The sequence below is a fragment of the Nipponia nippon genome, unplaced genomic scaffold (genome assembly GCF_047370975.1).
Source record: "Nipponia nippon isolate SJK-2023a ecotype South Korea unplaced genomic scaffold, ASM4737097v1 scaffold_9, whole genome shotgun sequence".
NCBI classification, from domain to species: domain Eukaryota; kingdom Metazoa; phylum Chordata; class Aves; order Pelecaniformes; family Threskiornithidae; genus Nipponia; species Nipponia nippon.
The window spans coordinates 11,956,231-11,974,618 of NW_028262413.1; the positions used below are offsets into that span (position 1 = coordinate 11,956,231).

General features: G+C 38.3%; 1 protein-coding gene across 2 annotated transcripts in view; it reads right to left on the reverse strand.

Moving 5' to 3' along the window:
• The window catches only part of CNTN3 (contactin 3), a 118,247-nt gene that overhangs the window by 18,764 nt on the left and 81,095 nt on the right, over positions 1-18,388 (reverse strand). For both annotated transcript variants that reach the window (XM_087744029.1, XM_087744030.1), the window contains exons 7-9: positions 13,921-14,057; positions 11,512-11,641; positions 10,108-10,258 (exon numbers count right to left, since the gene is read on the reverse strand). In XM_087744029.1, coding sequence (XP_087600155.1) covers positions 10,108-10,258; positions 11,512-11,641; positions 13,921-14,057 — 418 coding nt within the window. The remainder of the gene's footprint in view (positions 1-10,107; positions 10,259-11,511; positions 11,642-13,920; positions 14,058-18,388) is intronic.

The window sequence follows — 18,388 nt, forward strand, 5'->3', positions numbered from 1 at the left end:
CAAGCCTAACACACGCTGCATTGAAGTCAATAGCTCATTTGCACATCTGACTCTGTAAAGCAAGATTTAGTCCATGCAAGTAGAAACTCAGTGTTTGTTTGGAAAGCAAACTGAGACTTCACGCTGTTGCAGACTTCCGTCTCAGTTTATCACCGATGCTGGGTAGGAGTGACCTGCAGACATGGCAGAGGTATGCTTTGTGGAAAGAAAATTCCCTCCACTCCAGATAAACTCCACCAGTGAGAATCATGCCTAATGGACAGATAGCACAGAACAAAACAGAAAGATGCCTATAAAAGATGTGGACAAAAGATGACTTGCATTACTGATATAGACAGATGAGCACCAGCACCCCTGCAGTAGAGATGACATCCTAGACAACAGCACTGGAAGGATGCAAAGGTAAGGCTGATTTGACTCCCTCTCTCCCTATTTCTGGTCCTCCTATCTGTCATATCCTTAGATGCAGGACCTTCTACCAAGTCTTCCCTAAGATAACCTGGAGCAGTGATATAACCAACTGTATATAAAAATGTCCAGAATAATTAACAAAAAAAAAAAAACCCAAAAACATTTTCCTGATATGCCTAGTTCTATCTCTGATCACATCAATCAATTTCAAAGGCAGCAAATGAATCACAGCACAGCTATTGTGTTGGTTCCCTAAGCACCTTAGCTAGAAGGTATTTTGGAAATGCCCAATACCCCCATCTAGCTACCGAGAATCAACAGAACAGCAAACACCAGTAAGACTCCAGGCGAACCTCTAACCGCATTAGTTGGAGTCTTACACAGTTGTCAGAGTAAGTATCAGCTGAGAAGGCAGCAAATGTCGTGAAACTTAACAGTGCTATCTTCCTTCTCTGAAGAGTCATGAGGATTTTGCCTTCTCACTTGCGTGTACTTCATTATTAACCTGCTGCTTTATTCAGTACAAAATTCATTAAATACACACCGCTCCTCTTTTTATTTTTAACATACTTGAGGCAAATGAGTATCAACAGATCTCCATCATTTGTCCCAGCTGAGATTCAGTTCTCTATAGTTAAGATGCATATTACAAAAAGCAGATGGGGAAGTCCGCTGTGTTAGGCGGGAATTAGGATCACTGCTTTTCTTCTCAAAACTTCTTCCAAAAACATGGGATAAGCAGGATGCTCACTCGATGAAAACAGGTTCCTTGCTCTTCTGGCATTCACACACTAACTAGCAGCTCAGCGTGAGCGATTCTCCGTGTGAAGCTCCACGTGCTACGGTAGCTGACGAAGGATCATGCAAGCTTGGCACTGCAGCACTGGCTGCAGGGCAGGCCTGTGAAGACTTTTAGGACTGAAGGCAGGCACGGCTAAGACACACCTGGTGGATGCACCACCTTGGATTTAACTGCATTGCCAAAATAAAAGTTGGCCCGTAAAAGGTACATGCTTCAGTAAGCTGCACTGTCATTAATTATTTAGAGTGATTTACATTATAAATAATACAGTGTTACAATGGTATTTTTTTTAAAAAGCAATTCAGCTGAATCCATATTTCAGAGAATAATTAAGTTGGTAAATAAGGGCAGCAGAACACGACTCTGGAGTCTGATGGGTTCAGCGATCTTATCCTTCACCCTTAACTCCTCTGATACTCCAAAACCATGCTCACTAACCACAGACCACGGCGGTGGGAGTCTGTCATGGCTCTGTAGTTATGCTGCTCCTTTCCCTTAACAGCAAGTTCACCTAATCCTCAAGGCCACATGAAGACTGCATTTTAAATGTCCGAAAGCGGGAACCTGGATTCCTTCCACAGCTGCACTACTCTCTACAATGAAACATACTCTAGAAATAAGCACAGCTTTAATTGTTTTTCGTAAGTATTTTGATTGCATTTTATATTTTCTTAAAAGAAGGTGTTGCCACACTCAACGCCGTAGCCGAGATACATTTCCTTTGGGCAAAGGTGGTACAATAATGAAATTAACAGATGACAAGTCACCTTGTTAGAATGACAGACAAAAGCGTCTTATTTGGGGGAGAAAGAGAGTTATAAATAGACAGACAGTTTAATCAGTTTACATTTGGACGTAACCACCTTCGAATCTTCCAAAGTATGAGGTACCGAAGCCAATGGGGTGGCGTTTGAAGCACATTCGTAAGGAGGATGTGCTTCCTTAGCGTCAGCACAGCTGACCTCCCTGAGGCTTATTAACTTGTTTTGGAAGATTCATAAGCAATACCTGGCTGCACTTTATATTAGATGGAACGTTTATAATTAATTAAATCTTACCATATGGTTTATAGATATTTAAAATGTGTTAAAGACATGATTAATACATTTTATAGGTAATTTTAACGACATCAATAAAAGGTGTTAAATATATCAATTATGGCTGCAAGCAAGCTATTGAATTGTTGGACTTTCTAGCTATCTGTATATTTTGCAAAGGCTTGTATTGCATCATCTACTTTGAAGCAGTTTCCAGTAGAAAAAATGCAAAACCAAATAAAAACCCAACAGTATTGACAAAGCTTGAGATCAAACAAAGGAAAAGATAGGATTGGGGTATAAACCAGAAAATATCTATTGTTTAATTTTAAAAAAATCTCATTTAGAGTGCTCTGAGCTACCTGTGAGTCTAGCTTGCCTAAAATAATTAAGCAATGGGCTTATTAAAACCAATATATAATTAAGAATCAAGTTGTTTTTCCAGAATTACAAAAAAGAAAAACAACAACAAATCAATTCTAGGAAAAAAAAAAAAAATCTTTACTGGTAAATTAAAAAGAGAAACGCTTTACTTTTTCAATTACAAAACAGTAAATGCAGTGCAGCCTGTGAAAACACTAAACCCAGAAATAGCCCTATGCCTCCTCCTGAAACATTAGACAAACTGAAGCTTTTAGTATATTTAAAATTGTTAGATATTCACACACTGTGATAAAACAAATGCACTATGGCTGGCCTGCTGCCAGGAAGCGATCTAGATCTTGAACACAAAAAAATAACACATCCTTTGGCGTTCCCTGTATCTACAAGCATTTTTGCAATACATTTTGCTGAAGGCCAGCAATTTTCAAAGTGAATTCCATTTTCAACAACCTACACACTTTTGATACACTAGCAAATGGCAGAAACTTTTAGCCCTGTAAAATAGAGATAATTGGCAGATTAATGCTTTGGCACATATCCACTTGCACAACTGGAGACTGATTTAGGACCTGTTTGGTCATAAGATCAAAACATCACTGACAAAATCATTTCTCGCTAACTCTTGAGCAAAATTGTAGGAAATTAATCTTTGAGAAGATTCTTTTTTTCCAATAGTCAAAGGGATGGCATTACAAAACCCCAACTAAACAAACCTACAACAGCCAAATGTCTTAACTTACACCCATGCTCTTTGACTAAGGTAAACAGAATGGGGAGAGGATTAACCAACTTCAGAACTTCAGGGTTCGAGAGACTCATGTTGGTAAAATTATGAGTCTTTCCATCCCACCCACACTAGGAGCATGTATTTGGCATTACAGATCTTCCAGACAGTTGAGGGACTTCAGTAGGGTTAGTCTCCATCAATTCTGCCTAGTCTGTCAGGTTTTATATGTGATGTTACAATATGTTGTTATCTCAGTCATAACTGACCGTGGAGAACTCCAATTATGAAATGATCGCATGTACTTTCCATACTGATAAAGTATTTTACTATCATTACAGACTGCACCAAATTTTCGTATTTTCAGATATTGAAACAAGTATCACCTGGGACTGGAGAGCAAGCGGTGCTCCAGGATGCCCATGTGAGAACTGCCAACTTCAGTGTCTGTAGTGTAAGAATATTCAAGCTATTCTGCATTCACTGTCCCCATACCTACCTGCTCAGAGAACTGGGACAGTGTTATCTTACTGATCAAAACCCTATCAAATTGAAATGTTGGTGCAGTACAACCATATACACGCGACTAAGGGCCAGAATATGCCTCAGGATCCAAGACCACAAGGCTGCGAACTAAAATTTAGTGTCATTAATAGAACTGTTAATGAATGCAAATTTGCTCATCTTCCTGTGGCAATACTTTATTACTAAAATAACAGACATAATCAAACTAAGTAATCACTTCCTTTTTTGTCAGATTATTCGCAGAAAAGCCAACTATTTTATATCCTTATTGATATGATAATAAACATATTGCTTTCCAGTTCATAACACTTCAGTACAAAGGAACAGTGGAAAAGTCGGTCAAAACTACCTTTTTATATATCAATCAAATTCCAACTAAATTAAAACAGATTAATTAACAACAAAGCAAAAAAAAAGAGCTCCTATTGAAGTACTGGTAAGTAAATGCATTACTTTCCACATCACAGCATTTCAAACTGTAACGCAAAATGAAGTAAAAATACTTAATTCAAACTGTAGGGAAGATAAAACCAGTAACTGATACTTCTAAGAATCATGCAACATTTTATCAGGAACTATTTCTCCTCTTTTCTTTCCCCCTTAATTTACCATCACTTCGCCACAGTTCAAGATGCTGAAACTGGAGATTTTAAAGAGAATTGTGCTGGAATGTCTGTTAGTGAAGTTAAGGTTTGCAGCATCTTTTAATCTTTTTTTAGTCTTAGTAAATCTAGAAATATCTAGGAATAAAGGTGGATTTGTTTACAGGTGAAACACCGCTCCACATGATCTCAACATCCCTTGAATTAATCTGTTTCCAGTCAGGTATTTGAGCCAGGAGCACAGGACCCACTACAGCCAACATGTAGCAACTGTCTAGTGCTATATATATATCAATTAAAAATTATATACATACATAAAACATTTAAAGAAATCTTTAAAGGGGTTATCTAGGTTGCAGCTATTTTGGTATGACTTCTGGTTTTGATGAGTTCAACTAATATCAAGTGTATTTAACCTTGGTTAAATGTCTAATCCTCCTTTTTTGGAGGATAAAAGAAAAACAAAAGCACATCCATCTGGAGATGGAGGTGTCTCAGGCCAGCTTTTCAACACAGAAGGTACATGAAGGCAACTACAGTTGGCATCCTTTGCTCTCTCTACCTGGAGACACTGGGGGCTATGGCCTGCTGTCAGTAGAAGCTGCTCCACATTAATTTGGAATAAACAAAACCTAGTTGTGCAGATAAAATATAGTTTAGAGATTAAAGACCTTATAATACGAGATGGTTGGCAAGGAACAGCCTGAGTAAGTACAAGCTGCTGCCAGTGTGGTGGTACACACTATAACCATAATATGGGGTGAAAAATTACCTGTGCCAGGTAATCAGGTACCCTCAGTACCTGATCTGGCAGTCATTAAAGAGAAAAGAACTCTAGCAAATTCTTGATTATTATGCTTATTACATCACTCAAATTATTTATTTCAAAGGCCCAAAACTGCATTGTGGTGGGAAGCATATCGTCCTTCAGTACCCAATTAATTTAATTCCCATTTTCTGTCTTTCCTTCTGCATGTTCTACAGTGACCCTTATGCTTTCACTTCTCTCTGTATTCCACTGCTCTTTACTGTCTAGCTCTCTTTATTCAAGATATTATTAAAAAAAAATATCACATATTTTGCAAAACTAACAAGAAGCAAGATTGTATTCTTCAACGTTGAACGATTTCTCAGTCCAGAGCTCATGAATCCATTTTGAATAATATTTTCTTCCCTCCACAAGACATATCATATTCAGCTCATTCAATTACAATTTACTGAGTCATTATCCAAATCTTCTACATACAGAAAATGCAGCACCATTTAAAAATAAATTAAGAATACAAGCAACAGTGCCATCAAAATGAAAATCTTTCAGGCTTTACTAAAGTAATGTGGTCAGTACCTCCAGCAAAACATAAGTTCTCTTACAACAAAATACTATGAATACATTGAAGTAATGGAGTATTTGTGCTTCATTTTTATTATTCAAATGGGAATTTTCTTAAAACATACCAATTCTATCCACGTTGCCGCATCTTGTGTGACATTTTCACTTTTACAGCTGACATTAAGGACTAGTTCTACCCTCATGCTAAGCCATGTTTGGCCTCTAAGCCTTCCAGAAAGCCTTCTCAGTTTAGGTACAGTCCAAATTAGCATGGTCTAACCACGGTATCTATACCAGGGTGCTAGTGGAGTGTGCTGGCACATCCTCAGAAGAGGACACGCTCCAACTTTTGTGTACGTTTACAAGAAAAATGAAACATTACACTGTCCCCGTTCTCTACCAACGCTGAATAACTCTACTATACCACAAGCAGACCTACCAAACTCAACAAGAATATGGTTTTAGCTACTCAAGGGCAAATAGATTTGGGAAACTATAAATGTATTTATCCACTTGGGATATACTGCAAGAGCTGTTCCCTTGCAGGAACTGACTTATGGAGACAAAATAACTTGCTGCACTCTTTGAAGACTGTGATTTCCCTCTTGCTCTTTACAAGCAAATGGCAATTCTAAGGGAGGGGAATGTCAGTCTCCATCTCACACTCAATCTCTGTCTGTCTCTCCTAAGGAGCACTCTGTGAGCCTGAACCCTACTGGAGGTCTGAGCCCCAAATGTCATTAAACTCATTCTACCTTCTAGGTAAAGAGCATGCTGGATCTCTGTGGCCAGCATTACCCCTTTTGGGAACTTATTCATCCCTTTTTCTGCAATTAAAAAAAGACACACCCCCCCCAACAGACTTCTCCATTAGAAATGTAGTGAATGGTTGAAAAATGTACTGCTAATTGGAAATACTTTCCTGAATTGCAAGAATTATAGAACTGCAAGAAATTCATGAATTGCAATTATTCATAGCAGACAGTAACAAACTCCAGTGCTTTCTGCAAAGAATCGCATTTTTGCTTTTCTCTGAAGGCGAGTGTACTTCATTTAGATTAATTCAGGATTATTGGCTTGGTATTATGTTTCCTCTGTAAGCCATTTACAGCGTGCTGTCAAAAATATACTAGAAGACACTTTGGGCCATATTTTGGAAATACCTGCACTTTGCAGAACTAAAAGCCATAATTTATGTTCATAAATCTAAGCAGGCAGCATCATGTATGATCAATAATTTTTCAGAAACTGAACATTACTTTCTTTAGCCTGGTACCATCACCACAAATTAAATTGGTGGGTACTGCTTTTGAAGGGCAATCCAAAGCAACCATTAAGACCAGATCTGATGCCTGTCCAGACAGATAGCTCACAAAGCAATGCAGAAGTGGTGGCTGGAATGCTCTTCTCTTGAACATGTGTGGAGCCCTGCAAAGTCCAAGCATGCCTGGCAGCTTTGAATATCATGAATCAAACCTACACAGGTCATCTGAAGGCTGATGACAGGCAGCTTCAACAAGAGACAGGCAGGAACGGGAAGGATACCATTCTTCCTGCCTGCCTTTTTATGGAAATGGTATGGGGACAAAACCTAGGAATTTTCCTAAATGGCGAATATCAAGTGCTATGCATTTATGTACATGCTGTACAAAAGTGACCATAAACATAAGAACAAATGAGAATCATCAAAAAGCAATGTTTCACGTGAGTTTTAGAGATCGTTTTGGCCCTGTGTTACAGACTTATTTATGAATGTGATACGATGTCATTACAAGACGATGGGAGGTTTCACATAGAAAGAAAAACCAACTAGGGTTATTTTGAATGAGATTTTGCTTGCTTGCTTGCAGGCATGCAGCCAGCTAGCGAGCCTGTGGTACCGTGTCAAGCTCTGTAATGACAGATGCCTAACCTTCTGCCAAATTGACACACTTGACAACACTTAACACTTGAACACATGAAAACTATTGTGGTCCCTGTGAAGGAACAGCCAGAGCTGCACAGATCAAGATGACAGCAAGTGTCCAAAGCTTTTGGGTACAAGGAGAGAGCTCTAGCCTTACAATAGAGCAAATAACGGTCTCAATTGCAGCCTCTAAAAGTTTTGACCTATCTGGTAGCATCTTCTGCGTTTAGAAACTTCAGAACAAAACCACGCCATGGTGTTTTGCAGGAATAGGACTAGAAGAATTTCATCTGGTTCAGAAATAGCTTTCCAATGATAGGCTAAGCTTTGTAAAACCTAACACAAAGACCTAGAGGAGCAGGGGTACATTCATGAAATCACAACACACTGCCATAGCAATCCTCCTTCAAAACCAAAATGTTCAATTTCCTCCATCTCATGTCTGGACTTTTGGACACTTCAGTGATACTACTGTCCCTGAATTATCCTGCTAAGCACAGGGTGATACCAGAGCATCGCAAGAGGGACACTTGCAGTCATCCTGTCCTCACTGCTCCCAGGCAAACCCTATGGCTTTCCGTGGCTCTTGCTGTGACTACAGTCTGTATCTTAGATACTCCAGCAACTGTAACTCAGATACTCCAGCAACTAGCTGCAGAAAGGCTGACCTCAGGGCAGACTAAACTCCCAAATAGTTATTCTGCTCCTCAGAGTTTTTACAGCCTGTACTGAGTGCTGAAGTGCTGCAGCTGGAATGTCCTAAGTACCAAACTGCCTAGTTTCATGCTAAATCAGATACGTAACTATCTTAATTACACCTTTCATCCAAGGGTTTTTTTTCCTGTCCCAGTTCACTACCTGAAACTCCCAGTCTATGCAAATATTGAAATGTAAAACAGAAAGCTTGAAAAGGCAGTAATCCCTCATGTTGGAGAGATGCGAAGCAAGTGACTGCTCCAGAGCGCAGACATGTACGCTCCTGCATAGTTTGATTACACAATTAAATCAGTAGACTTTTGCAATTTTAGCTTATGACTAATTCAATAATGCTTTAATGGTTATTGCTGGAAAAAAATGTTTACATATTGTTGGAAGTCAACGGCTGAGGATATAGGTGAATCACAAACTCTCCACTGAGAATTACTAACACCAAAACACATTCACTATCATGTAAACACTAAAGAAATGGCAACATACATTATCATTGGTAGATAAAGTTTATGGCTGCTTGAAAAGAACCTGAAAGAGTATTTTCATTTTCTTTTCCTGTTTTCATCTGAACATGCGCATGAAATTAATTATATGTATGAAGAAGTACGTTCATAATGAGTACACATCTCATTTTCTTTCACACACCTCTTATTTCTTCCTGAAGTCATACAATCTTAACCTTTCCAATGGCTGAACTGACTAGAAATCCATCAGTCGTGATTCTAAATATTTTCGTCATGTACCTCTACTACATGTTTCTGAGAGAAGATGATCAACACTTAACACAATATCCAAGGGAATGAATTTTTGTAATAGCATGTAAGTTATTTTCTGTTCTGTCCCATACATACCACCGCTCTATTATTTAACTGATAATGCATACCGAGCAGATGTTTGCACCCACCTGTGCATGGTGACACTTCTATCACTTTCTTAAGTGTTCCCAGTTAATTTACAACACTTGGAAACAAGTGGTTTTACTGTTTTACTTTTTCTTTCCAAAGTGTATGACACATTTGCCAATATTGATTTTCATCTGTCACCATTCAGCTCAAATGTTTGAGTTTATGAGGTCCATCTTGCAATCACCTGGAAAACCTTGCATAATTCTTGTGTGTGTGTGACCTACAATTTTGAGTCATCTTTGTAATAACTCTTCCTATATAAACAAACACAGTACTAGAATGGTAAAAATCAAAATATTAGAATGGTAAGAGTGCTATTCTGGACCTACCAACTATTAACTTTTGCCAACTGGATATTTTTTTTTTTAAATCTCCTTTTTGTCTCTCAGCCACATTATCACCATGGCTGTAATATGCCTCACCTGCCTGCTTGCCAGCATTTTCAGAGTATTTTGTTGAAGGCTTTAAGTACTGTTTCATAAGCTTTGTATTTCCAGTTTTCTATCAGTACCTGGTTCTCTCTAAATGAGGCCAAATTCTACATTAAACTGAAAATAAAATCTGGCCCTTGACCTTAAAGAAAGCAATATGCATGTACTTTCAGTGCTCAGGTTCAATAATGATTAAAAAACAACCAAACAACGCCCCCAGCTAGACAAACTTCAGAGAGACTTTACAACTATTTGGATCTACAGATGACAGCATTGCATAAAAAGACATAAACAAGCTTTTTGTAACATTAAAACAAATAAACCAATATAACTTGATACCTTTCATTTTCGTGTAGGTGCTCACCTCCCTTCTTCCAGGAGCATCTGGCCTTAGGGGAAGCTTTGGGTTTGCATTCAAAAGTAACTGTGCTGCCTATTTGAACCTGGATCAGTTTCTTCATTGGATTCTTGGAAAAATCTGGAGCAGAAGCTAAAACAGAAGGCATAGTAACAGTGAAATAAAGCACCTTTAATTCTATTAATGATACTGCTATTTAGCACTTACATGACACTTTTCAGCTTCTAAATATAATTAAAAATATGAATTAGTTAATTCAACCAGACCTTCTATTGGACAATTATGCATTTCTTCTTCTTATACTGGTACAAAAGTAAATGTCTCAGTTGTGCAGAGTATGTCACCTAATGAAGCACGCACAGATCATCACACCAACTTCATCTGAGCTGAAGCTCACTCAACCCAATGAGTATTAAGCACATGCCTAACTTTACGCTTTGCTGAATATGAGTGTACACAACTTGTCTAAGTCCAGGGAGGGCAGTCAACACCAGCAGTCTCATTAAAACAAGGAACTGGTTGGCTTCTAGTTTTGTGTGAGAATGCATGTCAGATCAGATAGGTTAAATGACACAAAATTACAGTGCAGCTCATTCTGAGTGGGTATAGTTTGCATTAACTAACAGTTAAGAAAAGGCACATGGCTTCTACCTATACTAACAATGAACTTCAAAAGGAAATTCAGTATTTTAGGAGACCAAGGCTAAGGGAGCAGTCTGCTGATTGACTGCAATCTTAACAACAGAAAGGAAATAACTCATGTCCCCTAAAACACACTGCTCTTACAGGCTTAGTTTTGAAGTCAGCCTGTGTTGGAGGTAGAAACCACACAAGCATATGAGTGCATAAGGCGGTCACAAGTTCAGTGTTTCCCTCAAACAAACAGTTGTCACTATTTTAAATTCGAGCACACACCGTTTGAATGACTGAATGACAATCCCTTGTCCCCTCGATCAGGAAGGCTGCACACATGAGCAGCCTATTGCTTTTCAATGACATGGTTCCCCTGGGAGCACTGAAGCCCTGGTGCAGAAGGTGAGTGCAGCTGACTGATGTGCTGAGCCAGTGCTGCCTCCAGACCATGTGAGTGGTTTTAATCTTTGGGCCTGTGTCCAAGCCTCCATCTCTCTTCTTCCCCTAATTAATAATTTAGATGCGTTCTGTTTTAAAGCAATGAATGATTGGACTGCAAATCCTCTGGAAGCAGATGAGTCAACTCCTTGGCACTGCAGATAAAGATATTAGGTCGACAAAAACATTTATTTCAGTGATAGCATCTGAGTTAGTTAAATTTGAGATCACGACGAGGTGGAATATGAGGCAGGTGAAGGGTGTGTGGAGAGGGAGAATGAGGTTTGTGTTTTAGTGAAAAAGGAAAATCTTACCTACAACCCTGAGCTCTGCACTCGAATAAATGACTCCATGTTTATTTTCAGCTATGCATTGGTATCTGCCAGAATCTGTCAGATTTAGATTTGATATTGTAAGTGCACCATTTTCAATTTGGATCCTTCCCTGAATATTAAGAAAAATACCTTTATTGATGATATATTTCCTGTGAAAAATTTAAAATAAGTAAGAAACATAAATAGGACAGCATAAATACAATAAATGGGGTAAATGTAACAGCATAATCATGGGAACAGTTCTAAAATAAGTGACATGACCGCATCATGGCATGGAACCAGTGACCAAATACGGAGACTTGGCAACACAGTGTATGAAATTGATTCTTCAAACTTGCTCGGTTTCACAGAGGCTTTGCAATCTCAAATACCCTCATATTTCCCCAGAAATATGGAAAAAATCATACTAGGCTCCTCACGACAGACCAGAGTATCCAAACTATACAGATGGCACTGGCATTTCTTACTATTTAGAGATTTCACACATGCCATTTGCTAATGAGCTCTCTGTAATACTATGCAGAAAAAATTCCAACAGTCATGAAGCAGAAGACATATTTAAGTGCCTCAGAGCCGACAAAGCTACTGAAGTAAAGGAATCTTCTCACCTTGCTTATTCTTGGAAAGCTATATGAATTACGGTAAGAAGTGACTAATTTGAGGACGTAATGGCAGGAACTGGTGAGAAAAGGAACCAGTGACAAAGACAAAACCAAAGGAGCTTCTCCTTTGGGGAAAACCAGAGAAACAATAACAAACAAAAGAACAAACCCTTTTTTTTTAATTTGCTCAAAAACATTTTCTGATTTTTTTTTGATCTGGACATGGCTTACCAGGCCTAATGCAATGGTAGTCACTCTCTGCCTTTTCTTAAGGGCCTGTACTTACAGCCGGCCCCACCGCAGGGTGACTCTGGCTATCTATGGGTGGCCAGGACGGCTCAGCTCAGCTCCTTCCTTGACAGGTCCCCTCCCAGTTTATTGCGAGGTGCTCAGTCAGTTAGACAAAGGACAAAACAATCCCAAAGAGGAACAAGCCTGTGTCTCGATGTCTTGACCCTCTCTCTAGCATCTCAAGCTGCTCTTCTTACTCTTCCTTACAAAAGATTTGTTTATGGACAAGGGGAGCTAAGTGGATCAACCCCAGCAGATTTTTGTGGAGAAGACCCAGCATGAAGAAGGATTATTGCGGTCAAGGAGCTGAAGACAACTGATCACTATAGACAGAGAACTCCTGATGTCTCCTCAGCGCCAGCTTTCGAAGACTTAGTCCTATAGTTTACAGTCCTTAAATATTTCCAGAGTACGTCACGCTTATGCACTGACACCATGCCAAAAGGCTGGACACCAATATGCAAAAGTGGAGAAATTGGAAGACTGAATGGGAGAAGATATTTTTATACTTATCGAGGTAAAAAAGTGCATTGCCTCAGTGACCTTATGTGATACAGTAACAATGCTCTTAAATCACTGAGATGAGATTTTGTACTCCCTCATTTAACCTGTCCACAAAACACTACCATTCCTTTTAGTGAACACATAACTAGAATGCTCTGAATGGTAAGAAATGTTTTTCAGTGCCTAGATCATTTTTCATACCCATCCACTGAATTCACTCGAGCAGTCACTCTTTCTTCTTCAACTGTGAGTGCCAACGTTGAGCACAACGCACTGGCCAAGGGCAAAATGCCTTCCTGCGATGGGCTAGTGCCCATAGTTTATATTCCTGATAACATGAACTGGGCAGTTTTCTCAATGAAGCAGTGAGATTTAAAATCAATATGGGTATCAGATGCTTTTCTGCATTTCTGATCTGGGAGACCAACTATCTCACTTTCCAAGTACAACCTATTTACCCTGTCACCAAATGCATTACTTTCTATTAATTTACTTAACAATTGTATTAAAGCAAATACCTATGTTACACTGCTGTTTATATTTCATTCTTTGCATCAAGTACTGGTGACCCTATGAATTTTTAGGATTTTTGTCTTTTTTTGTCAAGAAGTTTGAATATGTTTTCTTTTTACCTTTAATGAAATGCCAATAGCAAGTATAACAAAATAATTTAAGTTCTCTATCCCTCATTTATGGTTCTTAATGTATAACTTTAATTAAACTTCTTTCTCAGTCTTTCCTTCCATACTGATTTCTATGGTTCTATCATTGCTTTTAAATCTGCTTTTAGCTGGGATATTTTTGTACAACATAATTTGTCTTTGTGTTTCTGGTATTGCAGCTTTTGAAGTTTCCATCTGTATGCTCTTGACAAACATACAAAAACCAGTATCAAATATTTCTCTTGACTAATGGACTTTTGAGAATTCTCATACTTATATGAAGTATTGTTGATTTTACATAGCATCATGTTTTCAAAACAGAATGTTACCTCTATTGACAGTTGGTCTCCATTCTTCAGCCACCTATACGATGGTTTGGGCTTCCCACTTGCTCTGCAATCCCAGTATAAGGTGTCCTCTACAGCAACTTCAATATCTTTTATCGTCTGGGTCCAGTGAGGCTTTGCTGCAGATGAAACACACATCAACAACAAGGACCCTAACAAGTTATCGTTCTATATAAGAATCAAGGGTTAGTTTGCACAGCACTCATCAGTTTTCTGCGTAGACTGGTTTGTACCAACAGAGGTTCTCACTGGTTCTACTTCAAGTCACCTAATGAAACAAATTACTCACTGTTCCTTTTATACGTTTTTATTACAAGCAGTAAACCCAAAGAAAATTGACATTACAGATGACTAAAGCTGAACTAGTGAAACCAATATTAAAATCACTAATGATTAAACAACACAACTTTGAAATTGAGGTAAACGTAAGATAAAGAAATTAGTGGTAATATTGGAATTAAATAATCGATGTAGCTAAATCATGAGATTAATATTGAAGAGAATCTTTTAAGTGCCAAAAAAATGTAATGGTATGTCAGCCTTAGTTCTAAATACCATTTTAATTATTTTCTAATGCTAGTCAGTACTTAACTGGATGAATACATGGATATATGAGACTGTTTTTGAAAGCATTAGTCTTAGCACAGCATTTGGGTGATGCAAACCAGAATATGGCCTTAAGAAACTCCACAAAAATCACTAACTTTTGAACAAAATTTTTATGTATTAATACCATACAGCCTTCAGAATTACCTAAAATACAATGAAAACTGAAAAGATAGAGTTTAAAGCATTTGTTACAGCTTTCATAGGGTAAAAAAAACCCTTCATTTGCTAAATAAACATCACTGCATGAAAGACAATAGCAGTTTATTCCTTTAGTGCTGTTTCATGCAACAGCACAACATTGTTTTATAGCTAATTCATGTGAATTTTCTTTGAATTTATTCAATTTACTAGGAAGTTCATAATCTCAATATATGCTATTTCTCCAAGAAAAGATAAATTCTGGACATTGCTTATAGAGAAAACAGATAAAAAGTAGAATGAAACTTGGTTGCAAATATATAGCTAAGGGCAAAAGAATTTTCCAGAGTCAATTTGATTACCTTAAAGATTTTCCTAACTTGGTAATTTCAGAAATCTCATAACACCCTCATATCAAAAAAACTAGGAAAAGAAGTCGTCCACGGTGATACAGGAAAATATTATTATTTAATAGATGAGTTTTGGAAGCACAGAAGGTCAGATTAATTCCCGTTGAACTTCCTACTACAATGGAGTTACACCAGCAATTAATTCAGGCCAGGGAAATTAATGACTTGCCTATGGCCACGAGGGAAGTCTGCAGCACAGCTGAGAGCTGAACCTGCTCCATTGCCATAGGCACAAGACCAGCAGACCAACGTTTGGATGAGGGTTGGTATTAATTACATTAAAAAAAGATTCATTCTTTTGTAGCATACAAATTTCCTCTCAATCATATATTCTGCAATACAGCGATACAATCTCAACATGATCATGTAAGTACCATATTTTTATGATAACAAGGATTAACACTATTTATGATTTATGTATACAGACTTAGGATTAACTTCTCACACAAGAACTTACTAAAATGTATTCATTGAGATATTAACTTAGGAGGTTTTGGAATTCAACCAATATTTGCTGACAGCGAAACCTTCTGTTATTTCTTTTGTTTGGCACGTCCCTTATACCCCGCAAGGATTAATGCCTTTCACTGATTTGGGGATGATGTATTTTTTACACTCTCTTTATCAAAGTCAGCTCTAAAAGACAGGATAACCTGATCTTTGTGTCAAACAAATGTACTATCTTACTGATATTAATTTTGGTTAAATCTTGAAAGTTAATGTTACAACGCTGGAGTTCAAGAAAGAGCCATTGCTTTATCTCACACTGTCATTTGGCGTATTTGCTCCACATGTGTCAAGGGGATGAAAGCTCAGGGCTCCATGTCGGCGTGCTTCCTGCACTTTGCATACCTAAATATTCATGCAACAAGCAACAGTGCGTGAATTATTGATGGATCCATACATGTGCAATATTCCACATCTGCTCCATATCTACACTTGAAAGTAGGTTAAATATAGTCTATTTTCAAGTTCAAGATCTTGGATTCAATGCCATTAATAAGAAAAACATTGTCTACACTATAAACCTTCATTTTAGGACTCATTCATGTCAGACAGTCTCCATAGGAGGGTTTCCCAAGTCTCCATGGTAGATATGATAAACTGGGCTGTTTTGGAATGCATGGGAGCAAGACAACCACTCAAAATAGAAATGAACAGAACAGAGCTTCCTAAGCCACAATGTGAGAAATTCAAGGTGCTTGTTCATTCGCAAGAGTGTTGATGTAGACTTCAGTGATTTTCTTGAGGAAGGCTCTTTTTCTTTTCAAATTACTGATGAAGGAATTCAGCAGAAAGAAAAATACCCTTTTCAATCTGCCACATCTCAAAGTCTTTAAAAAAGGCTGTAAAAGTATTAGAAACTCTTTGAAAAAGAACAATTCAACTGATCACTTCAAAATTGAAAAAGCAGCTAAATAGAGGCAATTCCAGCTGGGAATATTCCACTGAATACTCTGAACCTTGGCCAAGGTAAAGATGTCCACATTGCAGCAGCTGAGAAAAGTGCAGACAGAAGGTCATGTACCAGCAGATCTACATATCCTCTCAAAAGATAAGCATGACTTTCCAAGCCCAGCACTGCCCTTTTTATTGAGCTCTGCCTGACTGTACCTAAATGATTCTGAATATACAGCTTTATTCCTTTTGAGGTCTAGTCACTGTTAGGCAAATGTTACCTGCTTGGAACATCTGGTTCCACTACCACTGCCACATCTGTGCTCCTGAAGGAAGAGTAATGACTTGGTAACAAAGCCTCATTCTCTCATGGAGCTACTGCATTGGTTTGGTGTAGAACTTAGATCTTCCTGAGGAGACGCCACTCCTTCCTCCTTAAGCAAGGCATAGGCAAGCAGGAAACATATTTTCATTGAGATAAAAAAAGAATGTCCTGTAAACTGAGAGGTTGGAAGTTAATTTTCATGGAGTTTGTAGCACAGGGTTTGAGACTGTGACAGAAATCTGTATTGTGTGGTAATATTAAGAATTCTTAGGAACTTGCTGTGCAATCTTCATGAAAGATTCATATAAAGTTCCCTTAGGACGAAATACTTCAGCCTCATGGTCAGCACTAGACTCTATTTTGCTTCAGTTGTTTTTGCCTAAAATATTCCTTGCAATACTCATGGTCCCACAGGCCAGAAGCAATACAAGTGTGTAACTTCATAAAACTTATCCCAGTGAGAAGACTTGGTCATCTTTTTCTTGGTGGCTACGATCACCCTTTTCTTCCAGCTAACTAGTCCAGGCAGGCATTCCGGAAGAAAACAGATGTTGCTTCATTACACTCTAGGGCATCCCTGTAGGCCATACGGAAAGCAAGAAACATTTTTTTAGATTTTTAAGAAACCCTTTGCAACGACTGTTCTTGGGTTTGGTGTGAATGAAGACCAACTGCAAAGAGTGACTGCAATGACGGTCTTGAAAGCAATGGCTGAAGAAGCTGACGCTTTTCAGAAGCTGTGCTGAGATCCAATTTGTAAATAATTTGTGGGGTACCATGCACGATGCATCTCAACAGGAATTTTTATATCTGATTTCCTTCAGAGAAGGAGACTCCGATAAAAATCTCATTCTAATTCTGTAAACCACAGGAATAGCATGAAGGTAAGGCAGAGCTTCAGGCCCATGACTTTTGTCTAGACACTGCACTCTCCCAGAGAGTACTGAGGTCTGCCATGCCTCTGCTTGGAGGCAGAAGACTATGGGAAGCTCTGCCATAACAGTCCCTAATTGGGGCTCACACATAAGATGCAGTCTGCTTATATGCATATCTTCACTTTGAAATTTACATTCTGAAAGCTGGGCTAGAAATCTCCTTTGAAAATACCTTCGGATAGCTCAGCAGTTGGGCAATAAATTAGAGCCAAAAGGACCTTTCCATAGTTCAAAAGAAAGCAGCTATGAAGCATACTGGGGAAAAAAACAACCAGAAAATGTAACCTTCATTTTTCTAGGTAGTATATCTGAAAGTCAGGCTATGACACTCATACTGATGCCTACAGCAGTGATGAACCTTACTTTATCTCACAACTCCAAGTGACTTTAAGCATGAATAACTTTTTTCTGATAAAACAACTGGGCCTAGAGAAGCATCTAACACATCCCTGAAGACGTCCATTATTTGACTTCCATGCAAAAATAAAAATGCTCTTAAGCAACAGGGAATTGCTACATCATTGGGGAAAGTTTTAGTATGTAAAAAAGATGAACAATTTGTCTCTATAGCAAGGAAATTAAATTATGAGACAGCATTGATAATTAAACTCTAGGTTGATCAAACTCAGCAACTC